At 55.7% G+C, this 25,778-nt stretch overlaps 1 protein-coding gene across 5 annotated transcripts in view; it reads right to left on the bottom strand.

Moving 5' to 3' along the window:
- AGAP3 (ArfGAP with GTPase domain, ankyrin repeat and PH domain 3) overlaps positions 1 to 25,778 on the bottom strand; it is a 109,123-nt gene that overhangs the window by 11,373 nt on the left and 71,972 nt on the right. For 3 of the 5 annotated variants that reach the window (XM_074157785.1, XM_074157786.1, XM_074157784.1), the window contains 2 exons: positions 9,298 to 9,471; positions 4,961 to 5,122 (listed from right to left, as the gene is read on the bottom strand). The exons of 1 other annotated variant lie outside the window; for it this stretch is intronic. In XM_074157785.1, the coding sequence (XP_074013886.1) occupies positions 4,961 to 5,122; positions 9,298 to 9,471 (336 nt within the window). Of the gene's footprint in view, positions 1 to 4,960; positions 5,123 to 9,297; positions 9,472 to 15,644; positions 15,662 to 25,778 lie in introns of all 5 variants that reach the window. One more of the 5 variants, XM_074157789.1, reaches the window with a different exon arrangement.

Here is a 25,778-nt window from a genome sequence, read left to right as displayed (position 1 = left end):
GGACAGGAGGGAGCACAAGGACAGTGAAGGCTCCATGGTGCGAGGGGAGGGTTGGTGCAAGTCACAGCAGCGGGGATACGGGCGTGCACACGGGGGTCTCTCAGAGGGCAGCATGGAGTGGTGCGAGGGGCTGTACAACACACGGGGCTGTGCAACACACAGAGCTGCACAAGGAGCTGTACAACACAGGGCTGTGTGAGGAGCTGTACAACACACAGAGCTGTGTGAGGTCCCCCCGGGAACCACGGAACGAGGGAGTATGGGGCTGATGGGGATGGGGGATCGGCCGTGGTGTGGCGATGGCCCGGCACAGGCTGCTTTCCTCCAGCCAGGACGGAGCTCGTGGGGTCCATAATGAGCAGAAGTGACTCGTTAGCACTGAATTAAGAGGCTTGGTGGAAGGGAGCGCACGGGTGACATGAGCTGCGTGGGGCAGGCGGGAGCTGAGCAACAGCAGCTGGAATCCCCAGCAATCTGGTAAGCGCCGCTCAGCCCCACATGCCCAGCTCACCGAGACTGGGTTCCAACAGCCCCTGACAGTTGGTATTAATCACGCACATCGCCCCAACACAACTCTTTACTGGCCATCAATTTCCCGTGGGTTTTAAAACTAAAAAACAAAGACAAAACCATGTCGTTTGGCCGCCACTGAGAAGCACATTAAGGGGCTGTCAGCTTCTCGCCATGCACCCTGCATCACTCTTTAAGCACATGAGAAGTTCATTATCCCTGGAGCTCTGGCAGCCATGGGGATGCTGGCGCAGGGAGCGTCGCGAAGGTGCTCCCTCCCTCAGACATGCCCGATGGCTCCCCGGGGCCCTCCTGGCTGCCCCAAACTGGGGTCCCGGCCACAGGGGTGGGGCACGGCTGCAGTGGGGCTCTGGGCTGGTCTGGGGCAGGACAGGGCACTCCTGTCCACAGCGCTTTGCTGGGCTTTGATCTCAAGCAGACCTTCCCGGTGGTGCCTGCAAGCAGAGGCTGCAACCCCACTGCAGTGACGAGCTCCTCTCCTCCCGGGGTGGCTGCGACGTCCCCTGACAGCCTGACACCATGATTGCCAGCCTGCGGGTGCTCCCTGACAGCCTGAGCCGCACTCTGGTTTGGTGACATCCCCGGCAGCCCAATACCACGCTTGCCATAGTTTGCTGATGCTCCCTAGCAACCTGACACTGCGCTCTCTTTAACATGCGACCATGTAAAAAAGCAACAGCTCGTTTGATTTATGATACTTCAGAACAACTAAGATTCAATTGCTCCGCACGTCCCTGGCTCTGATTACCTCCTAAATGAGATAAACTGATGGCAATTTATCCCCAGACCTCACCAACTTTCCCAGGATGCTAACCTGAGACGCTCGTGCCCTGCACATGCAGCCGTCGGGCTGGGATCTTCCCAGGGCAGCCCTGAACGCAGCCCAAGCCGGGCTCCTCTGCGCTCCCCGGCTGCTGCTCCTGTCTGGGAGAGGTGCCGTGACGGAGAGCGGAGCCAGACACCGTGCCCAGCCCGATGTGGGGTCTCCTGGCAGGAGGCTTTGGGGGTTCTGGCAGTGGTGGTACTCCCCATGCCGGCACAGCCACACTGGCGTGAGCTCACAGAGAGGTGAGCTGTTCCCCACACTCCTCCCAGGACAACGTGCCCTCACGGTGGGACGAGCACCACTGGGGATGGCAGCTCCACCCTCCAGCTATTTTTACACTTGCACCGTGTTGTCTACGCGAAAGCAGAAAGCTCAGATTATCCTGCTGTGAAAAAAACTGCTGGTAACTGTTCAAAAGCAGCTAAAAAAGATTCAGGGAAGAATCAGGCATACATAAGTCCATGTACATAAGTCCATGGCATAAGTCATCAGTCGTGCCCATGACGTGGGGCAATGCTTGGCCCCGGCTTCACAGCTGGAACCAATCGCTGACCATTAAGACATCGGGAAGGGACCTCACATGGAGGCTCATTATCTCTTATTTGCTTGCTGCCAGTTTCCATCTCTAAGGCAGCTGCCAGGCAGGACAGTGACCCGGGTGAGACTCCAGCCTGAGCACCTCGGAAGCTGACAACCCCGGCATCAGTCCCAGCGCCACTCCTCTGATCTGCCCTGAGCTGCCTGGTCCTGGTGACGAGCCACCGCGGCACCTGTAATTCCATCGGCCCCGGGGAGCAGTCCCCGCACCGTGGGCAAGAGAGGGACAAAATTAATTGCTCAAAGCAGGTACCACAGGCAGGGAGACTCAGTGCCAGCCAGATGTACAGCAGGCGGGGATCGATCGTCTGCCCGAGAAGGAGTGTGTGATTCAGCTCCACAATCTGTACTGAGCACAGGGAAGTACAAGGACCCTCTCCAAAGATGTCCCCCTCTTCTCAGAGGGGTGACGTGTGAGGATGGCAGAACTCCCTCAGCCTTTGGAAGCCCAACTTTGCCACCAGATCAGTTTTCTAATATAGTAGATTACATAAAAAAATAAATACAAGGTAAGTTTTTGAAAAGCCACCCAAAAAGCCAGAAACCCCACCATACAGTACCTCATGGGGAAGACGTTTTGACCCAGCGCGTGACTCCCCGCCGCCGCGCCGAAGCACCAAGCACCACTGCCATGTGTGCCGGCAGCACCAGGACCGTGGGGCGCAGCGGGTATTTCTCCTGCTCCCGGTTCTGGTGCCAGAGGCTCCCGGCAGCAGGAGGAGCAGCCGCGTGCAAGGTCTGTGCACAAGGTGACAAATGAAGTTTGGTAACTGACACTTCCCCAGCAAATGAAGTTCCATGTTGATAAATGCGAAGTAATGCACATTGCAGGAAAAAATTACATTACTCCAGCACCTGACAGGGCTCTAAATTAACTGTATCAGCCCAAGACAGGGCCTGGGTATCACTGCAAATGGCACAAGACTCTGCCCAGCACACCCCCACGGTCAAGGACCAGGGCAGGGAGTATCACGAAATATCCTGATGCCCTCGTACACATCAGAAGGCACCACATCATCACTTTGTGCAGCCTCGGTAACTGCACCTTCCAAGGATACCGCCAAACAGGGAAAGACAGCAAGAGTGAGCACGTGTTTGACAAAAACTCCCTGTGAAATGACAAAAACTGGGCTGGCTCAAAGATTCATGGACTGGGCACCCACCGAGGAGGGTGGCAATGACCAGGTCTGCCCACCTGGATGCAGAGGGCAGGGAATTCTGCCAGGGATGGATCACACACGCCTTGTGGAAAAGTAACTTATTTAATGTTAAGATTTTGAGCAGTGGTTAATCCATGCTACTGCTTCATAAAAGTGTTCCCACACTTAATTACCTTTTCCACTGAGAAACTGTATTCAGTTTTGTGCAACTTGAGATCCCAGCCTCTGCACCTTCTTGTGCACCTGCCAGCTGTGCAGAGCCAGGACCAGACTGCTTTCTCTCTAAGTACTGAAAACATCAGTCCTTTGCTTCTCCGCATTCATTCCAGTAAGCTGAAAACCTTAATGTCCACATCATAAACAGGTTCATCAGACCCAAGTCAGTTTTGGGACCTTCTTTACAACTCTCTCCAGCATTTCCACGCTCTACTGGAGTGTGATTTACAGGATGGGACACAGTACTTTAGCACAGGCTTTCTTAGTTTCAGGTGCAGGCGCAAAGTCATTATACTCTTGGGTACCCCACTCTTCAGACATATGGAGAATACGTCTCTCTTTTTGCCAAAGCACCGGGCTGAGAACTGCAAACCCAGAGCTGATGTGGGGATGGGCAGTGACGTGTCTGGAGGGTCAGCGTACACCCAGAGCTAAGAACATGTCAGTCGTCTAACAAAATGTAAATACAGATAATACTTCTTGCTTTCCCTGAGACACCCAGTGTGTGTTACAGACTCAAAGGATGCTCAAGATGTCTGAATCAACCACCGCAAAGGGAACGTCTTTCCTGAACTCAGTGGTTTCCAGGTAAAGGTAACTACAACAGAGAAGACGGAACAACAGAAGTGCCCAGCTCCTGTGCAGATTGTCACCACCACGTTTGTGAGAGAGAGAACTGAAGAAGAGCTGTTCTGCCACGGGAATTCTGGGCTGAGCTGGGTTTTGGAGCAAGGCACTGGCACAGCTGCAGTGTGCTTTGTCAGGTACAGGCTAAAATCTTCTGGTTTGTTTTACGGTAGCCATGAGTTTCAAACACTGGTACTCAACCCCCCTCCCCCTGCCTTTAGCCATCTGAATTACATCTTTATTTTCGTTTACTACAAAAGCTTACTGAGTGCTGTGGGACAGGATGACCCAGGACAAAGTCAAGTCTTAAAGGCTGGGGATCATTTTTCCCACTGAGGGCAACCATAGATGCAAACTTTGGGGAAAGTGGTTGCCAAGCTGATCTCTACCTGGACAAACCTGGATGGCTTTTCACAGCAAAATGCCTCTCCCTGTGCCTCGCAGGCTCCCTGCCAGGCCTTGGGTCCCTCTTCAGAAACGCACAAACACCATAGTTTCTCACCAGCAAAACCACCAGTACTTTTAGCTCAGGCAAAGCAGTGTCTTCATCTTCCACTGGTTTCCTGAAGGAGATAAATTTTTCCAAAACCCCCTCACCTTGGGGCAGATAGCCAGGACAGGTCTTTTAAATAATGAAAGTTTGGCAAATCTACAAGCAAATAGAAGTAGGTTCTTTCTTGTGGTAGGAAGTGTCTGCACACCTGAAACGTAGTTAAGCACTCCTTAACCACGCGGTGTGCCCTCAGCTCTGCTAACACTGTTAGTAATTATTATTACTACTAATAGTATGTGCAGTCAGGGGCACGATGGCGGTCCTGCTTCCACCGCAGGTGAGGAATCAAGGGCAGAGTGAGCGGGACGTATTGCTCCATTTTGCCCAAGCACAAGCTGGCTTGGAGGAGGAACGCCCTGAGCCCCAGGTCCCTGACGAGCCCTGGCAGGACCCCCGGGTGCCAGGTGCTCCAAGCTGGTGGAGCTGCCCCAGGCAGCAGACTTTCCCTACCTTCTGCTGCTGCGCTGGGGCCATCGGGCCGTGTCGTCCCCGTGCTCTTTTTCCTGCGATGCTTCTTCCTGTTTGCGTGTGGTGACGGAGGCGGCTCCAGCTTGGGGCTGGCAGCACTGGAAATGTTCGGGCTGGAGCTGAGAGAGTCGGCAGTACCGTTAGCTGGGAACAAAGATAAAGAAAGTGATGTACAGCGAGACAGTGACGGTCTGCTCCTGCTAGAGACAGCCAAGCACTCTCAGACACGGAGACAGCCCAGTGCCCAAAGGCACAGGATGGTACCCGGGCTCAGCCCCATTGCACGGGGCAACTCCCACCCCAGCTCAGGCTCCTTTGGCAGGGTCAGGCTGGACATGCTGGGATTCACTTGGGATGGTCACACACCAACAGCACTGGCATCTGTGTGGCTGGGACAAGCACCGTGGTGTCACTGGGGGCAGCCTTACAGGCCACCCCCCGCAGCGGTGTCCCCATGCGTACCGCTCTGCTTAGCACCCTCACGGGGCCACGCACACATTCAGGGAAGGGACAGTCCCGGGAGGGGGTCTGGGCCCCCCGGTGCATATCCTGGTCCCGGGACCGGCGGTGCCGCTGCAGAAGACTCGGTGCCCCCTGGCACCGCTCTGCCAGAGGAGGTGACTGGGGTTGCCACACTCAGGAACCTGAGCATGATGGTCTCAATAGGCTTCCGATACGGAGCTGAAGAAGCTGCATCCCCAGCAGCAACGCACCAAATTTATCCTCAATCATACTGTTCCTTACAATTAATAGCAGAATTAGAAACAATCAGGGAGCTGCCTAATTACTGTCAATTAGAGCGCGCTAATCAAGCTCCGATCACACACACACACGCTGCCGCTGCACTCACCATTAAATGTCAAATTTCATTAGAGACCAGCAACAAAATCAAAAGCCTGACATTCAATTTCAGCAGCACACACAGCGCAGGCTTCCAATCAGCATAAAAATGCAGACTCCGGGGAAGGCAACGAGGCGCAGGAGCCCTCTCTGCACTGTTAACCCTCTCCGAAAGACACTCCTGCCTCGCCAGTGTCCACCCACCCTCCGGCACATCCGGCCGCCCCGCTCCCAGCCCATGTCTCCCCGGGCACCTCACGCTCCTCTCTGCAACAACCCAGTGGCTCCCACCAAGTCCTAACCTCCAATCTCCACGTTTGGTGGCACCTGAAATTAAGAAAGCAATCTCAGTGTCTAAAAAGGGCAGGACCCTCCTGCAGCGGGGCTGCCTGTGGCTTGGCTGGCCCTTCTCCCACTCTAGCCTGACCCAACCGTCCCTTTCCAGCCCCGCTCAGTCACACTGGCTCGCTGGGGCGGCTCTGGCTCTGTGCGGCGAGACAAACAGCCAGCAGTGGCCAGAGAGGGCCACCAGCAGCGGCCAGGAGCTGCCCCAGGCTGAGGTCTGGCACACACAGCACGCCCCTCACACGGCTGGAGAGGATGCGGCACCAGAGCTCTCCCATCCCTGATTTCTACTACATCTGACACACGCTGGTGGGGAGTTTCTGCTGCTATTTATCCACAGGGAAATAGTTCACCCTTGACAATTAAGAGAGATAAATCTAATAAATTGAGACTCCATTTTTATAAATATAAATTACTGGTACCGTTCAACAGGACTGCGCTTCGAGCAGGTGTGAGGCACCTTCAGCTCCCAGCCTGGATGTCGCAGGGGACCTGAACTTTCTCGTGGAGGCTACACATGGTGCATCCCGTCTTCCTCTGCTGCCCAGCTGCTCCCCAGGACACCCCCAGGGCTGAATCACGTGTCCTTGCCCCGCTCTGGCTCAGCGTGAGGCTCTGTGCCCTTCTGCCAGCTCCCCGGCGAGGTGACACCTCCATCTCCACAGAGCAGAGATGGCCCATGTCCCCATTGTCCTTACTGCCCAGGAGCTAAAGCCACAGAGCTGGGGGCTGCCAGGGCCCCCAGTGGGATGGGGACGGGACTGCAACGGGGTGAAGGCAGAATGTGAACTACACTCCCTCTACGAGGTATTGCTTGCTCTGCCTCTTCTTCTCCAGCAGGACAGAAGAGAGCTCCTCTGACCCACCCAGGGGCTTCCAGGTCCCTGTCTCACCACGGGCACCTTCTGCAGGCACCCGTGGGACCTCCTGCTTCCCCCTCCAAACCAGTGGCCGTGTGGGCAGCCCCTGAGTCCCCATGGGTGGGCTGTGAGGTCCTCCCATGAAGGGCCAACATAAAATGTGCTGGAGCACATTTACCTGACCTGTGTGACCGGTCCCATCCCTCTTCCGTGTGCTCCCCAGGGCACAGCCGGCAGGGGCAGCCCATCCCCGCACCGTCTGCTTCGAGCAGAGGAATATCCCCCACCCTGCCCTGCCATTCAGGGATGTGACCCCGGCAGAGAACTCAGACTGGGGCTGCCCGGACACAGCAGCACTGCTGGGGTCCAGGTGGGGCACGCTGGGGGATGCCAGCGTCACTCAGCCCTGCGGCAGAGGGGGGGGACATGCTGTGCCACCGGGCACCCCGTGCCGCACGGGAACCACTGCCTGCCCCCCAAACCCTCTCCCTCCTGACACCAACCCCACTTCTCCTGCCAGCCACTGGCCGTGCAGGCACACAGAGCCCAGGCTGCTCCAATGGGGATGGGAGCCCAGGGAGCCACTCACTGGCCCCTGGGGCCAGAGGTTTGCTCCAGGGGCTCTGCCTGCCTTGGCCCTTTCTTGACAGGCCCGAGTGGTTCTTTGGTGGGAGACAGGGAGGCCATCGCTGCTGTCCCCGTGGCGATGGTGCCATGAGGTGGGGGATGGACTGTGAGGCTGCTCCAGGAGGCTACCAGGACAGCTGGGCTGGTGACCCCCCTCACGCCACGGACCCTTCAGCACAGCTGACATGTCACTAACACGGGGCAGGGCTGACCCACGGGGCTCAGGGTCCAGCAGGGTGCAAGGGGACCCAGGCAGAGGCGATGAGCAGCTACCAGTGCTGGAGACACACAATTAGTCCGCATTCCACCCCTCCTTGTCATGGGGAGAAGCTGCAGCGTCGTAGCTTCCGTTTGTGCCCATCTCCGGGTTACTCTGCACGCAAGAGGCAGATTGCTCCGGGAGGACCAGGAGCAGAGCCCGGTGTGTCCTGTGACACCCCAGCCACCCCAGGTCCGTGGGCTCCGTGGGAGGCTGCATGGCAGGAGGAGGGGACCTGCCACCACCATGGCTCCTGTGGGCATGGTGCTGCCGGCGGCGGGGGCACCCCTCTCCTGGAGCTGGGGACCGTCCCTGCAGCATCCCGGCAGACACAGTCGTGTCTGAATGGGTGTGCAGAGCGGCCGTCCCCCCTTGCACCTGGCTTCCTCGGGCGCTGGAAGAGTGGAGGCCGCCCCACTGCACCCCATGTCCGAGGTGAGGGGCGGGGGGGCTGCCGGCACATTAATGCTCAGAGCTGCGCCCTTCCGCTCCCGTCGCCTGCGCTGCCCCATCAGCAGTAACAGTCTGATTAATTCGCTTCCAGCAGGGAGCTGATGGGGCCAATGATGGAGCCGCTGCATCAGGCGCGCTGAAATTGATAGTTTTTCACAGTTACAAATGAGGAGCCTCCTCAGCTGCAAATGGCGCCCGCACAGTCGGACTCCGGTAATGATCATAAAGAGGCTCTCTTTAAACTGCGAAAGCCCCTGGGACCGAGCGGGGGGGCGGCTGCCGCGCTAATGAGAACTACAAGGGGCGAGCAGGCATGGAAATGGCTCCTCCACTCTTGATGTGCATTTAACTGCTTTTTTAGTGCGGCGGCAGAGCCAGGAACGAAGGAGTGATGAATGCAGCACAAAAGCATTTATTTTCCAATTCGGCAAAGTGGCTACGTTGGGAAATGTATGAATTATTTTAATTCACTCAACTGTCCTGAAACATCACAGAGAGCGAGTGAGCGTGGGGGGAGGGGGAGGGCCGCGCTCAGTCTGTGCTCCAGAGACAGGAATTACTCCTATTCGTTCAACTGCCCCAAAATCTGGGTGCTGGGTGAGATGAGGAGGCGTCAAGGTGGGGGAAAGCGATGGTTCCTCCTCACAGGGTGAGCCGAGAGCGGGGCAGAAGGAGGAGCGAGGCCAGAGCAGCCCTGCCGCGGGGCAGCATTCCTCGGCCGAGGGAGACTGCTTCACCGAGCCCAGCCAGAGAACTTCTCCCCGGGCTTGGACCCCCAGCTGACCCTCATGGAGGTGGACAGTCCTGACATGGTCCCAAAGGATGTGTCCAACCCCCTGGAGCGAACTCTGGGCTGGCAGCCCCGGGGCAGGACCAGCCCATCACCAAAACAAACCTCCCCCCGCTGGGGGAGCGGGCTGGGAAGGGCTACTCACAGGGGTTGGGGCAGCCGCCGGGGATAGCCACGGCCTCGTTCCACTGGTCCGCGCTGGAGACGGAGTAGGAGCGCTGGTGCATGCCGTCCGGCTTGGAGCTGAAGCCCACCAGGTTGATGCCGCTGATGGAGCGCTCCGAGTGCAGGGAGGTGCTGCTGGTGGAGTGGGGAGCGCCTGTGAGAGAGAGGGGGATTTAGCAGGGAACCGCTGCGGCTTCTGCAGTGTGGTGGAAGGAGGAAAAGCTGCCCTGTACCTGGTGCAACATGTCCCGGGGAGCCCTGGCTCTCCTCTCCCAGGGGTGCCAGCCCATCGTCCCCTAAAAGTGCTGAGAGAAGAGCACACACCGCTTCTCAGAGGGACACCCAGCCCGACGTATCTCAAGGCAGCACCTCTGGATGCAGAGCTGGGTGTCCCGGCTCACAGCTTCCCCTCCAGCCAGAGTTCAGGGTCTGCTCACAATCCTCACGACAACCTCGGGCACACGGACAAACGCAAACCCCACTGCAGCCAGTGTGCCCACCACCACTCCTTCGCTTCACTCCTGGCCTGTCCCTGGCAAGAAATACAACCATGCTGGGGGCACTAGGGGCGAGTGGAAAATCACACAGAGGACGTCAAAGGGACAAATGGGGGGAGAGATGTTTGTAAGGTGGGGATCGCGGGTGGAAAAGCCTCTTCCCACCACCTGGAAACCCCTTGAGCTGAGCCTAGACCTTGAACCCCGCAGGAAAGGAGCATTTTTGGGACTGGAGGCTGCCATAGAAGACAAGATCTCTCGGAGATTCAAAATGGGTCAAGTGTTTCTGCATTACAAATATCCAAAATTTCCAGAATAGTAAACAGAGCAGCTCTGACAGAGAGCAGACCTCTCGCTGCTTTAGGCAGCAGGCAATCTGCTAAGGACAAGGCTGCCCCAGAGGGATCACCCCACACCTGCCCAGGAGCACGTTCCTGTGCCTTCCTTCAGGGCGGTCGGCTCCAGCCACTGCAGAGCAAGTGCTTGGGGGGCTCAGGGGCGAGCAAAAGGTCCCTTTCCCTGCTCTGTCCTCCTTCAGGCCCAGAGGCGCGGACGTTGGGCTAGGACTCTGACACCAGCCCTTCTGGCCATGGAAGAGGGCAGGGCCCACTGAAAGGCTCCAGCCGCAGCCGCAGCCACACTCATCCACAGTCCGACCTGTCTGCTTGCCCCAGCCCCACCAGAGCCGGCCACCCCGTGGCCAGGCAAGGAGCCGGGCTAAGGGAAACCGAGCAGCTTCTCTCACAGACTGGTGTGTGAGTGGGTGGTGCCCTGCAGCCCTGGGATGCTCTGGTGCCCTGCAGCTCCATGGTGCCCTGCAGCCCAGTGGTGCCGGGGTCCCTGCCCAGCCAGAAAGGCAGAGCTGCCTCCATCCCGGCGGCCGGCTCCTCTGCCTCCATCCCGGCTGCTGCACGCTCCCCCTCCCTCCCCTTGTTCAGCACCACAGAAACACGTGTAAAACCATGACACTGACTTTGCCTCTAATTAGCCCTTAATTTACAAGACACACTCGGAAGGGTAATTAGCTGGCGCTCCGCTCCTGACTGCCGCATCCATCTCCTCTCGCCTCCTCATGGGAGGGAGCCTGCTGCCACTGGAGCAGGGACTACGCTGCTCTCCTGGGACTGGGAAGAGCTGGGTCCCGGGAACTGCACTGCTGGGATGGGATGGGATGGGATGGGATGGGATGGGACGGGACGGGACGGGACAGGACAGGACGGGCTGCCTCCAGAGCTCAGGTGGTGTCCCCAAGCCAGGCTGTACACTCAGCCCATGTCTATGGCCATGGACACAGAGGAGCAGGAGGCAAACAGCAGGAGCACCTTGTGCCTGGGAGAAGCTCCCCCAGCAGAGGGGAAAGCCCTGCAGAGCCCCCGGGAGCCCAGATTTGCCCCCTGCACCTCCACCCCAGGCACTGGCCTTCCGTCGCTCCTCCAAGGAGTAGAGTGGGCTGCCACAAACGCCCCGGTGCCCCAGCCCTGACCAGCCCCAGGGATGCAGCGACCTGCTGTGGCTAAGGCACCCTCCAAACCTGTCCCCAGCGAGGGACCTCCAGCGGTGTGTGAGGCTGGGCAGCAGGAAAGGGCTGCTGCGGCCAGATGGGCAGAGCAGCAACCCCAGCTGCCTCCAGAGCCTGCCCGTAGCCCCGCTCAGCTCACTGGTGGCCACCCAGGACCACACCACGCTACCAGGGCAGGTGGCCATGGCTGCGGTGTGACCTATGCAAAGCCTGAATGACACCAAGTGTGTGCAGAAGACGACACGCTTAGGAAAGCTGCTGAGCTGCGCTCAGAGCCTGGATCATCCAACCCTGCACAGGCACCCGGCACGAGCCCCCCGCATCCCGCGCCTGCCCTGCTGCAGCCCGGGCCACGAAAAACTAGCACCTATGTGAAAACGTCATTTTGAAATGAAACGGTGCTTCTACAACTTCCAGGAACGGTTTCTGTCGGCCCCTGGGGTCTGTCCAGGAGCTCCCTGCACTCTACCCCACCAGCAGAGACGTGTCTTGGCAGCCCGGCCCCATGCTCAGCTCACCAACCTCTGGCTCCTCCTGGGGATCTGCAAGGTGCTCCCTACGAGGCCACAGCCCTCGGGAACTGCATCCCTCTGGAAGCGACAGCACTGGCAGCTGCTGGATATGCTCCCTTTAAATTAGGCAAGCAAAGTGAAAGGTGAATAAAAGGCTACATGCAAAATACTAAGCGCCTCTCTACGCCAAAGCCTCCAGGAGCTGAACTCTCCCTGACCCTGCCTACAGTCCCTCAAGCAAAGCTCTCCCAATTGCTATTTCCTCAAAACTCCCAAAAAAGAGATTCATGTAGACATGTTAGTGTGACCTCACCAGCAGGCAAGGCTTCGCGATGCCTTTTTCAGTAAAGCCTAAGGGATGACATGGCAGTAAATGGAAAGAGACCTGCAAACAGAACGTCATCTTTCTAAGCGTGGAGTGTGGCAGCCCCGGCACTCCAGTAAAACACTTGAGTCAAAGCAAACTGGAAATTCTTCATTAAGGTGTGGATACACAGGGAACCGGGTAAGGCTGACCTAGCAGAAAGGGGAAGGAGATCATTTGCAGAGACACGTGAGGATCTTTGGGAAAAATTTAATATTTTCAACAGCGATTTGGCAAAATAATACATGGATTCTGGTGAAATTTCCTGGTGACATTAAGTTGGAAGCACTGCCAGTATTTTGGCCATGAAGATGTCCTGCAGCACTAGATCATTCTGAACAGTCAGATAACAAAACCACACCAAAATGTATTTAGTACAAAATGCAAAATGTGCTCTGGAACTAATGGGCCTGATTCGGGAAACCCTGGGAAAGTACGTGCTGTTTTCCATGGGATTTGGATCACACCCCAGTGACAAGAATGGAGGAATTCCCCAAGTTTTTCCCCATCACAGTGTCCCCAAACCATGTCACTGGTGATGACAGTCGACTGTCACCCACGTGTGCAAGAGGAGGTGTGTCATGTAACTGGGAAACACGCACAATCCTGCTCAAAGCTGGGCTGATACCTCACCTACATTCTTACGCACAACCTACCACCGCAAAAAAGCTAATTCCAGGTGGAATGGGTACAGAAGAGAAAGGTGGTGTCTTTCCATTCACACTAATCCCGCGGGCCCAGCTGCCCACATCCTGAGCTTCTGCAGACTGCCAGCAACAGCCACACAAAGTGTAGGGACACACAAAGTCACGTAGATTTTTAATAGGAGAAATACAGAAATACCGACATCCTTGACCACTTCACCGAGGAAAGGACTATTTCGTTCTCTCCATTGAACATACAAAACCTGACCAGCACTGAAGAAACCGAGCTGGGACACATCAGCTCTACCTCCTGCCACCACCACCGACACCCACTGCAGATTCACGCTATTCACCATCTGCCAAACCATGTCCCAAAGAGTCGTCGGTCACCACTGCCCAGGAACCAAAACTTTAAGGTACTTGTTGCCAACTGATCACCATTTATTCCAAATAAAAATCAGAATTACTGTCAGTCACCTTAGTGTACTGACTCTTAAACACTCTGTTGGTGTCTGCAGCCAGAGCACATCTCAAACGTCCCCAAAAGCCATGCGTGGGGGGCAGTGTGGCTGCTCAAGACCCCAACACGCTGCTCCAGGGCATACGGGGCAGGCTGGCTGGGGACCCACCTCCAGCTGGTGGGAAACTCCTCATCTCCAAGAAACCAACTGATTCTGGAGGGGAGGTGAGAGCCAATGAGCCCAGTTAAGCTGCCTGCCCATGAAATCCCTGCTGGTAAAGACGTAATTCACCGCTCTCCATCAATGGGCGGGGAGCTGCTGTGTCGGCAGGAATGCGGCCGTCCCAGGAGCACCCCGCGGCTGCCTTTCCCAGAGCCGCCCCCGCTCTTGGAGTGGGTCCGGAGCCAGGAGAGTCTCTGTCAGGCTGGTTTTCTGAACCAAGCACTGCAGGCTGTTTTGCTGGACACACTCGGTTCCTTCCTCTTGAACAATTCCTACCAGTAAGCAGGCCAAAAAACACAGGCTAGCTCTTACCAACCAAAGGATGGAGACATGTCATTTGAAAGACATCAACTCCCAAGTTCTCCTTGGGCGATGGCAACAACACGGAGCACCTCCGCAGCCCCCTCCCCACCACGGGGCATGTTCTGGGATGACAGACGCCCTTCCCAGTTCTGCTAACAGCAAATGCCTGTGCAAAATCACTGACCCAAACAGCGGGCAGCCAAGGTTTCCCAGCCCTGCTCCTCAGCAAGGCCGTCAGGATCTGCCAGCTTGCACACAGTGGGAACCATTGCCGTTCACTGGGCCTCACAGATGCTCTGACACAGGGGAATCTCCCTCCATTCTTAGCACTGCGTTTGGAGTGCACATTTTTGGACATATGCGCATGGCAAGTGACTACGTAACACCCCAGCTCCTACCAAGGCTAATCCCTGGAATGAACTGCTGGGAGAAACAGCTCTGCGAAGTCCAGACATCTCTGGGGACACTGAAGACCCAAGCTGCGGCAGGACGGGAAGGGCTGACCATGACATGGTTACCATTCTACACTCTCATCTCCCAACCAAAACTCGGGGGTACGTGAGATAAGCCAAGGCATCTCAAGCCAATACACCAGGGCCATCTCTGGTCCGGGTGGTGGCCGTCTCCACGTAGCACTAGCAGATACCCCAGAAAACTGGGGAAGCCTGAGAAGAGGTTCTGCAGTGATGGCTGCCCCCCGCAAATCCTCCAGCACCAAGAGCACGCTGACATCCCGGGAACCGCAGGTGGCTGCAGAGACCAAGTTCTCCCCCAGCCCCAGCTCTGTCCAGACCAAGCACCACCCAGAGTCCATGGAGGACTCCGTGTCCACCCACCTGGCACCTCCAGCACCAGGGAAGGGTGGCCGGAGTGGTGTGGGGAAGAGCACACCCGGACGAGGAGCCCTCTGATTGTCTCATCTTTTCCGCAGAGCATAAAATTACACCATAGGTCTTCCACTAATTTACTCCTGTCTGAACCACAACGTATCTTTTAGAAAATCTTCTAATCTTGATTAGAATATTGTCAGTGACGGAGAAATCACAGCAACTCTTGATAAGTAGTTCCAGTGGTTAATTACCCTCACTGTTGAAATTTGCACCTTATTTCTTCCAGTCTGAATTGTCTTGCTTTAGCTACCTGTCACTGGATCTGGATATATTTTTACCTGATAAAGAGCTCCCTACTACCAAATTTTTATTCCTGTACAGGTATTTACACATGGTGTTGAAACAATCTCTTAACCTTTTCTTTGATAAACTAAACAAATCGAGCTCCTTGAATCTTTCACTACGGTGCGCGTTTTGTGAGCGTTTCATCGTGTTCGCAGCTGTTCTCTGAGCCCTTTCCAATCCGTGGGTTTCATTCTCATACCATGGAGACATGAAATCCAGGAGCTTTGGCCCTCTAGAAGTCCTCTCCACCCCAGAACATCCCACCAACACTTCAGAAAGACCATGACCACATCTTCTAGAATTCCTGAATTAAATAATTCAGACTTGCTGATTCAAACATGTCTAAATCTCCTACCTGCTGTTTAATATGCTCCCTAATTACAGTCGGAATATGAAGAATTCATCATCCTGTGATAAGATACATCATCTTGCCTCTTCCCAGACACCGCACAGAAGTGCTCACTGAACATTTCCCTTTTTTTTTCTTTGTTAACCATTTTACTATTTCCACACAGTAACGAATGGATGCTGGTTTTAGGATTCAATAGTTCCTAATAAACTTGAAGAAAAACTTTTCTCGTCTCTAACTCTGCTGGTTACCTTTTCTGTATCCCCTTGGGCAACCACGGCAATGTAGGCTTTTGAAACTGGCCAAGAAGTGGGGAGGTGAGCTGGGGAATGAGCTTCGGATACTAAAGCCATCACTTTAATTTGTGTTATGTACAGTCTCCATGGAACACGTAAGAGTTGGAGATTAGGAACCTGGTAAGATACAAGAACAGTGACTGCTCTTATGATTCAAAGGCTAAACCCACTGTCACAGATGGATGAAGATGCTGTGGACAAGGCAGATGCTTGGGCAGAAGCCCACCCAGCACCGGGCACAAGACGAATGTAAAGTCAGCACATGGTGGTGAAAGGGATCCCACCGTGTTTCCACGGAGATTGGACAGGGAAAAGGCACCAGGGAGGACACAGGAGCCGCTCTGAGCTCAGCATCTGGATCTGTGCTGGAGGAGGAACCGAGATGCAGGATTTGCCTTTTTTCCAAGTGAAGCAGCTGTGAGAGAGGGAAAGGCAGGTTTCCCTCCAGGAGAAGGGCAGTGGAGACGCCCCTCGGGGAGAACCCACTGACCAAGCAGCCCCAGACGGGGCAGGAGGTGTCTGCCCCCCCACCTGATGAGGCACGGGCGTCCCTACAGAGCAGGGTGGTGGGTCGCTGTGCCCAGCAGCTCTGGTGGGCTGGTATTATCTCATTGGTGCCTTTGTTCTTATTCAACAGCATAATCTGCTAAATGTATCAGCTTCTTCCCTCGGTTTGACTGAACGTGGCCTGGGGAGGCTCAAGGTGCATGACTTCTCCGCAATGCACCCAGATGAAATGGGGAAACAAGCCCTTTGTGCAGCTGTAACCAGAGCAAGTCTGGGAACGGCAGGGGCTGGAACGCTTCCCACAAAGCCAAGAGGGTCACTTCGAGGGCTGCTCGTCATTAATCACTCCCGGCGGATGTTCGTCTGCCCAGCCCTGGCAAAGGGCTGATGGCAGCGAGAGCCTCCACCCGTGGTTCCAGTTGGCCAAGCAGGACCATGCTGGTGCCACCACCGACCTACCTGCTGCAGCTTTCGGCTTCTGCTCAATGCCTATCGATTACTTTATTATGTTGCTGTTACGTTTATTGCCTTTATATTCACACAGACATGCAGACGTACAGAACACGTCCGCACAATGCAGCCTGCTCCCCTCCACCTTCTTTTGTTCCTGTGCATTCCCTGCTATCCGGCCAGAGAGAATGAATAGTTTACGTCTCCTCTTAACCCAGATTAATACATTTTTAAGCAGTGCAACTTTCTTTTGATTTTAACTTTTTGGTATCTAGTAAAATGTTCTTTAAAAACTCCTAATTATGCTTCACTTCTTTTTTTTTCCTGTTTAAGTTCTTTCTCCCAAATGATCTGGCTCATAATTGCTTTCAGCTTTGTGAAATTGGCTTGGATATATATTTTTGTGTGTGCGTGTGCTTAATACTCTATTTCTGATTTTAATTTTACTCTGCCTGAACACCAGTACAACGAAGCCAAGGCTACTTTTACTTAAGCCACTACTAAATTTTAGGTTTGTGATTCATTCTCCCCATCTGCTTGGATGTGGGAAACTGCGGCATTCCCCATGGGAGCTGCATTGCTGCTTGGAACCAGCAGGATCCAGAAAGCCTAAGGAAGCTTCAGCGTCACTTGGCCAAGTCCTCCAGTGAGAACCACCACAATAATGCAATTTACTCTCCACCACGTCATAGTGAAATACTTCAGAAACTGTTTCTGAGACACACAGACCAAAGTGCTGGAAAAGAGCACATGAATGAAGGAAAAACAATCCTTGTTTTGGATCCCTCCTGGTCTGTTAATGTGACAAGGTGTCACAGTGTCTGTAGAAACCTGGACTCACAAGCTGCAGAAAATGTACAAGGAATACTGTTTAAAATAAGCCAGAAAAGTCCAAAAGAGATCCCCAAGAGGATGGTGGGAGACACATGCTCATGACGGGCTGCAACGACACGAATCACCATTTGCATTTACAGTCGGAAGCAGGGAGCTGGGTCTGACACAAAATCGCAGGAAGGAAGGAAACAGACCCAGAATGTTCCAGGTTTGCTGCAGAAGCGTGGACCCAGACAAATACTGCAGTGAACAATGAAACCCCAGCATCAGCACACAGCTCATGGGTGCCGGTGGCTGAAAAGGCTGTTCAGCTCAGGCTGGAATTGTATTATATTTTCTTACATAACTTCAGTTTCTAAAGCCATTCCCTCATACCATGTTTGACGCACCCCTGCTGGCTTTGCCCACAGACGCACACAGCAACACAGCCACGGGAGCGCCCGACACCCAGAGAGACCACGGGTCGCCCTGAGGTTCCACATGGGTCCCGGGAGGGGACAGAGCAAGCACCGTTCCTGCCTGAGCAGCCAAAATCCACCCCGTGGCTCTGGGCGGGTCCGTAACAACGGCAAGATTCAGTCGCACGAAAAACTCTATTTGGAGCAAGCCCATACCAGGACGACCCTACCCCTCGTCTGCCAGCAATGGGTTTTGCTCTGGGATATCTACCTCCAGAAGAGAACGAAGACCCCAACACCGTCCCTGTGTGCCTGTCATGCAGAGCAGTGGAGGAACGGGGTCCCAGGGCAGGACTGGAGGCCGGCGCTCAAGAAAGACCGGGTGACAGCAGAAAGGGCTGTCAGAAGTTGCTCCCCTGCCCCTTTCCTTCTGCGTGGTCTGTACGGAAGGGAAAGCCTGGTTTTCTGGAAAAAACCCACCCCAGGAGAACACCAGTGACCCCGTCGCCCCACTCTCCCTTGGCAGCGTGGGGCAAGTTATTTATACTGAGGTTTTCACAGGTGGCTACTAATTATACCCCCTTCTTTTTTCCAGGTGCCCTGTGCAAGACATCCAGAGCCAGATGTTCGAAAAAGCAGGATGCTTACATCGACAATGGCAGCCGATGGCCTGGCTGGTTGCCCCGTGTGAGGAAGCCCATCTGGCTTCCCTCGGCTCTGCCACTGTCCCTGGGCAGGCTCTGCCCGCCGTGCTCATCTCTCCTCTCGGCTCTTCCTCTCCTCCTCACCTTCTTCCAGGCCTTTTTCCCTGCTCAGCCCTGCAATGCACAGCTCCTTTAGCGTTCTAGCAAGTAATAAGTGTATCAAGTCCCAGTAATTATCTGTAATTAGGGTTAGTGATTATACTGTTGGGTTGGAGAAAATCAATCTCTGGTTTCCCATCGGGGAGAGCAGGGAGAGCTGGGGTGGGGAGCGGGGGACGCTCCGATTCCTCCCAAGAGCTACTCCCTGCCCACGCCGACACCAGCGCTGCTCGCCCGGCGCACCGGGAGCCCTGGGATGGGCAGATGGGCTGGAGCGATGGCAACCGGGGTGCAGCCTCGCTTCTTCCCTGGGCAGGGTGAGGGGAGGGTGGCCCAACCTGGGGACGCGTGGCAGAGCCTAGCACGGCTGGATGCTCTCATGAGTGGCCACTGGAACTGGAGCATGTCCAGAGAAGGGCAACAGAGCTGGTGAGGGGGCTGGAGAACAAGGAGAAGGGTCTGAAGAACTTGCGAGGAGTGGCTGAGGGAGCTGGGGGTGTTCAGCCTGAAGAGAAGGAGGCTGAGGGGAGACTTTCTTACTCTCTACAACTGCCTGAAAGGAGGGTGTAGCCAGGGGGGATCGGTCTCTTCTCCCAGGGAACAGGCCTTGGGACAAGAGGAAACGGCCTCAAGTTGTGGGGAAAGGTTAGGATGGATATTGGGGAAAAATTCTTCATGGAAAGGGGTTGTCAAGCCTTGGAAGAGGCTGCCCAGGGCAGTGGTGGAGTCACCATCCCTGGAGGGATTTAAAAGCCGGGCAGATTTGGTGCTGAGGGACGAGTCAGTGGTGGGTTTGTCAGTGCTGGGTTGATGGTTGGACTCGATGATCTGAAAGGTCTCTTCCAACCCAGGCAATTCTGTGATTCTATGACCTCCACCTCCAGGGCTGCACCTGCAGGTCCTTCTCACAGGGACACCGGGGCTGGCACACAAAACCCCAGCCACCAGGCAGGAGCTGAAACCTCACCCTCATGGCTGGACAACGGCTTCTACAGCTCCCAGGAAGGGTGGGAGCAGGCAGCTCTCCTCCCAGGAGCGATTCCTGGCTCGCCGGCTCCGCAGAGGAGCCACGCTCCGACAAGGGCAGCGTGAGGCCCTTCTGGAAACCAACTGACAGATGAAGCTACTCAATACGCTCAGGACATCGGCCCTCTGAGAATGGCAGCATCTTTGCAAATGTCTGCAGAGTCACCAGCAAAGCTGGAAAATGATACAGCAGTAATTCTGTGTGACTGAATAGCCTACCACTATTTTCACATAATAGCTCAAGTGCAGATAAAACGGTCTTCAGATATAATGAGGACAGACTCTGGAGGGACGTGACCCGGCAGCGAGGAGCTGCGATGGATGGTGTAGGGACCATGGGGTTCCTAAGGGGTTTCATCTGCTCCTTGCCGCTCGGCCTCAGATCCCCCACCTCCCTCCTTTCTTGGCTGGTGCAAACACAATCCAATTAGCACAACTCATAACGACTTTGCACAGTGACGCAGAGCACGGGGTGTCTCAGCCGAGCAGCTCATGAGCCTTCACAGTGATACATCAGCAGGTCCAGCTGAGGTGCCCAGCGCAGACCTGCGTTGCTGGGCACACCTTTGCACCCCAGATAAACCTCAAACACCTCAGCGCATCTGATTTCATCCCGAGGAGAAAGCATTTCCTTCCTCCCACAAGGGCAGACTCATTCTGGAAAAATCATTCGGCTGCTTCCCCACAGCTGGCGTGAGTCAGCACCTGCCGAAAGGGAGACAAAGCCATGGTAAAACCTGGGGGTGCAGTAAATGCCACTGCCACCGTGACACGGCACCCCCCGGTAACCCCTGTGACAGTGGCCTTGCTCAGCAATTCAAGAAGGACAACACAGTGCTGTGCTTTGTCCCGGGGACCCGTGTGGAGGACACAGAGCACGCTGCAGCGGCAGGGCCTGGTGGCACTCTGGGAAGTGGGAATTCTCTGCATTCCCATTCCCGTTCTACAGAAGGAAAAACGGAGAGAGCGCGAGAAGCCGTTTGCCGTCACCCTGCGAGTCCCCAACCAAACCAAGAGATGACCCGAGTCTCCAACTGCCGCGGCCCCGCACACCCCCGAGCCTGGGGGCCAGCGAGGTGGTGGCAGGATGGCCAGCCTTGGGAGACAAGGCCGGCAAACACCCCGCTCCGGGGTCCACAGAGACCCTGTGGCCTCTGTCGAAAGCCGGAGATGAGCCAGAGTTCATGGGCCCTCTGAAACGTACAGAAAATTAACACTTTCATGGAGTATGGAATATTGTGAACAAAGATGTTACAGGTGACTGAATCCCTTGGGCAGGGAGAGGAGGCTCATCCTGGAATCACCAGTTTCCCACTCAGAGGTTGTGCAGGAACAACACAACCCAAACCAAGGGGCTAACCCTGCATTAGCCACGGGAGCCGCAGGGAGAGGTCCTGGGCTCGGAACAGGCCCATGTGAGCGATCTGGGGGGGCAGCAGGACCTGGAGCAGGCGGGCAGTGCTGGCACAGCCCAGGGAGCGATGGCAGTGCCGCCTCCGAGCCCAGTAGGCTCGTGTTGAGCTCTGGCCAGGCCAGCACCTTTGGCTCACGTCCCCAGCAGTCTCTGAGCACTGAAAATGGGTGCATTTCAGGTGAAACTAAACCAGAATACGAGCTGCAGTGCTGCCCTGATGTGCTCCAACCTCTGCAGCGCCCCAGACCAGCTGGGAACTGGTCTGCACCCTGGCAATGGCGCAGAGCACCCAGCGTGTCTGCACCCACTGCCCCTCCAGAAATCCCATCCCCTTGGTCTGCGGCGGAGACAGGGCTCAGCGCAGCTCGGTGGCAACAACCACCTCGTCCAGGGACAGAGGCCACCGTGGCATGGCGCTCGCACATCTCCTGCCAACACCAGGGACAGTGGCTGGAGAGGGGTGGCAGACAAGGGGCCAGCATGCACCTGAGGATGGTGAGGTGGGTGATGGTGAGGAGTGAAATGGTCTGTTACCTTCAAGACCTCTGAAAGACTTCTCGCAGGATCAAGGTGCCCAGAAGAACAAGGCAGAAGGCAGCAGGGAAAGCAGGGGCAGCCCAAGGTTAAGGAGCTGAATATTTCCTTCGGGGACCCAGGATCTAATCCATACACCGCTGCAAATTTCCCAGAACTACTGTTCAAGTCACTTATACCAACACTTGTCAAAAACAGCCACTAATAATGTGTTCCTCCTGCTCTGAGTGCCCAGGTGGAGGCTCTGAGGACTGATAAACAGCAGCTCACTGCTCACAGCTACACTTTAAAGGGCTAAAAAAAGGCTAAGTTCTGGGGAAAGGAAGAGCAATTCTTAGGCTCTAGACTGGGGGCACAGAGTTAGCAGATGCCTTTGACAATTTTGGCTTTACCTTCTCTTTGCCTCAGTTTTCCTTCTATAGAAATAAATAATAATACCTGAGAGAACAGAGTTACAACGCTTGGAAACATGAAATTCATGGCAGCTCTAGCATATGCCCAGCAAATCCAACCTCGAGCTGATCCAGCACATCTTGGTCCTTCAGGCTTCCGTCCACCACAAGAACTGGGCACCGCAGAACTGTCCTGCCTCCTGTCACCCCTGCAAGTCCCCGATGGACCCCTCCTCTCCCCCGCCAACTCCTGGCCATTTCCAGCTTCTCAGCGCAAAGCACTGAACGCAACGGCTCCAACCTCCCATTTGGATTCATCCTCCTCCTTCAGGCAGCCCCATAAACATTCGTGAGATGTTACTCTATGAATGTTATAGTGAATTTATAATATTTATAATATACATATGAATTTGCAGTATTTTATACATGATTCATGATGTAAAGTATTAATTACAGATAAATTTCACTAAATCTCTGATCTCTGCTTCATCTTCAGACTACAAACAACCCTTTAACATATTATTGGGAAGGATGAAGGTCCCACACCCACGAACTCCAGACTCCCCCTCTCCCTTTCAGCTTTGGCGTCCCCACGTCCAAGATCTTGACCCTTGGCTGAACAACAGTAACCAATGCTGAACTTTCCCAGTGGGACTGAACAGAAAGCAAAGCGAGGAAGCTGGAATCCCAGCCAGCTGTGGTTTAATGCCAGGCTCCTGGCCCCGCGCAGAGGAGCATCCCCTCCTCGCTCCTGCAGGAGCATCGGGCCCAGCCAGACCCTCTGCGACGAGCTGCTTGCCATGACCTCAGCTCCAATGCCCAGGCAAACCACGCTGGAAACCTCTGCTAAAGTCACTTAAGGACTTCCCGCTTAAGGAACCTCTCTGTTCCACGCTGAGGAACTGGGCAGGGGCTGGCAGCCGGCTCCAATGTCTCAGTCAAGGTGACAACAGGAACGTCCCGGCTGTTGAACGGGTGACACAAGGTGCCAGGGAGGGCCTGTCCACGTCCTCAGGCTGAGCAAAGTGGCAAAGGCCACCAAAACATGAAGCAGAAGGTACCTGTTTCCATAAGGAAGGAGACCCTATGGTAGCAGGTCTAGAGGGAGGGCAGGAGTGTCTCCACATCTGGCCCGCACACAGCTGGGCAGGAGCATTGACTAGCCCCGGTCCTTGAGATGAGCAGACCCACCGGTGGATACGGCAGGGCTGGGAAGACCGCACTGGCTTTCTGTCTGCTAATGAGTTCCCAGGCACCAACATCAAGAGAGAACCCTGAGGGTTCCTGCCTCAGGGTAGGACACACTGAAACGACGGGAGGTAGCCACAGACGTTCAGAGCAGGTCCCCACACCGTGCAGGGATCAGACCAGCCACGGGACTACGGGCAAATGACGGGGGCAGTCAGGAATCATGGGGGCTCGTTTTGGAGACACCACACCTTGACCACCACACCACAGGCCTTCCCTGCCAAGTGTCTGAGCACACGATGACACTGGGGGTGTCCTTGGTGTCCCCAGAAACCTGGCATGGCAGGGTGGGATGTGCTGCTCCTGCACCCAGGGGCTACTTGTGGGTGGGGAAGGCAAGTGAGAGCTGGGCTTTTCCTCTTCCCCACCCAAATGCCCATCCTTTCTCAGGAGATGACTGACCCTGCTCTGACCCGAAGGAATACCTTGTGCAGCCACAGCCAGGAGCAAGGCATGGGATGATGCCACCAGCCCCCGTCTGCCATGACCTGCGCCACCCTGCTCTCTGCTGCCTCTTCCTCCCTCAATGTCATTGTCCCCCACGGCGAGCAGCGGTATGCCAGGGAAACAGGTTTTCCCTTTTCTTTGTTAATTCTTCCCTCATTACATTTGAAATTCCACAATCAGTGTGCACTGTAATTGTCGAATTTGATGCTAATGATTAATGAATTAAACATGGATCCATCAATTAGTCCTCGGAGAATAATTCTGCATAAAGCAGCGGATAATGTAATTACAGTAACAAAGATAATGAGATGTTAACATCGACGGAGCCCGACGTGACATGATCACAGCAGGCTCAGCAACCCCGGCCTGGGGGAGCCAATCCCTCTCTCTGCAGAGGCAGAGCATCGGGGGGCAGCGAACACGCTCCGGGACGGGGGGGCCTGGCGCCAGCGGCCGGGCAGGGACCGGTGGGTGCTCCCCTCCCGCCTGCCTGGTGCAAAGGCTCCAGGCGACCTGCTCTGGAGGCGACAAAGAAGCGTGTGAGAGACTCAGCATGAACCCAAGAGAACCCTGCAGTGCTGGGGAGCCCAGCACCGTCCCCAGCCTGGGCTGGAGGATGGGCTTCAAATACAACGAGCACCATCCCCAGCCCAGGGTGGGCTTTGCTGAGAGGTGGAGACCAGCCCAGGCTCCCCATTGCCCCGCCTGGCCCAGCAGCCAAGGCGATAGGCAAGTTCCCCACCCAGAGCCCACGGAGGGCTCTGCTGCCCCTGCCGGGGAGCCAGTGGGGCCGTGAACCACTGCAAGTACCCATCACTCCGCCGGGGACAGCGGGATCCTCCTCACCTCAGAGCAGACACCAGCACCAGCCCAGACACCCCAAGCAGTGCCTCCAGCACTACAGACACACAGAGAAAATGCTTCCCTTCAGCTACAGAAGCAGTCCTGCAGCAGGAGGAGGAGGAGGAGAAGGAGGCGGGGGGGCTCACACGCAGCCTGCCCGCACACATGTGTCAGGCCATGCGGACTGCTCCTCCGGGCAGAGCTGACCGAGCAGCATCGGCCCCTTCCAGCTCTTCCCCCATGTGAAAGACCCCATCGCTCTCACCCCTACACAGAGACCACCTCGTCTCGTTCTGCTCGGGCTCCTCTGTGCCAGAGATACTGGAGCAGCCTTTGCTCTCCCGCAAACCCCACGGGAGGCTCCTGGTCCTCAGGGAGCTGGGGAGCCCCACACCGAGCCACTGCAGAGGCAGCAGAGCCTTCTCCTTTAGCCTCCTCCCCTGATACTGGGAGAGCTCTGTCTCTCCCACGTGCTGTTTGCTTTGGTCCCCTCTCTGAGCCACCTCACCCGGCTGCCGGGGCAATGCCAGCCAGAAGGTCTCCCTCGGGACTGCTCCATCAGCTCAGCGTTCCAGGCTGAAGAGGAGCCAGCCTTCTGCTGCCGGGAAAGCTGCCTCCGTGATGCTGCTCGCAACTACCACCACCTCAGCAACCTCTGCCGATTTCTCCTTGCACTTCAACTGCTCATCCGAAGGCAGGTTTCCCGGAGCTCAGCTTCCTTTTCCACTGCTCAGCTGCAATGCAGTGCCAAGGAACAGGCTGGTGTGCTGTGTGTGCCCACGTTAAGTGTGTTTAAGGATGGGCACAGACCGTATTTTCAGGCAGCACCTTTCATCCCCTGTGCTGACGGCTTTTGGGGCAAGTCCCTACAAACCTCTGCAAAGCAAGAACTGCAAGGGCTGCAGCTGCGCTGAGACAGTCTCTCACGCTGACTGACACTGTCTCCATGTTCTTCTTGTGCCACCGTCTGTCCTGTCCCACTAAAAAATTCCTTTTCATTCAGTCTGTACTTTGAATAAGAGCTGCCCTCATTCTCTGAGCCAGAAACAGGCCCTGAACGAGATACAGGTCGGTAAAAGAAGCAGAAAGGGTGAGGTCGCTGGGCTACAGCAAAGCTACACCAGGGGACCCCTGGAGATGAGTGGAAGAGAAGGGATGATGCAGTGGGAGGAGGACCCGTGGGGATCTGAAGGAGACATGGCCACATGTGCCAGGCTCCACGC

The sequence above is a fragment of the Numenius arquata genome, chromosome 12 (genome assembly GCF_964106895.1).
Source record: "Numenius arquata chromosome 12, bNumArq3.hap1.1, whole genome shotgun sequence".
NCBI classification, from domain to species: Eukaryota; Metazoa; Chordata; class Aves; order Charadriiformes; family Scolopacidae; genus Numenius; species Numenius arquata.
Note: the sequence above shows the minus strand (reverse complement) of the source record. Positions and strands in the feature narration are given on the sequence as shown.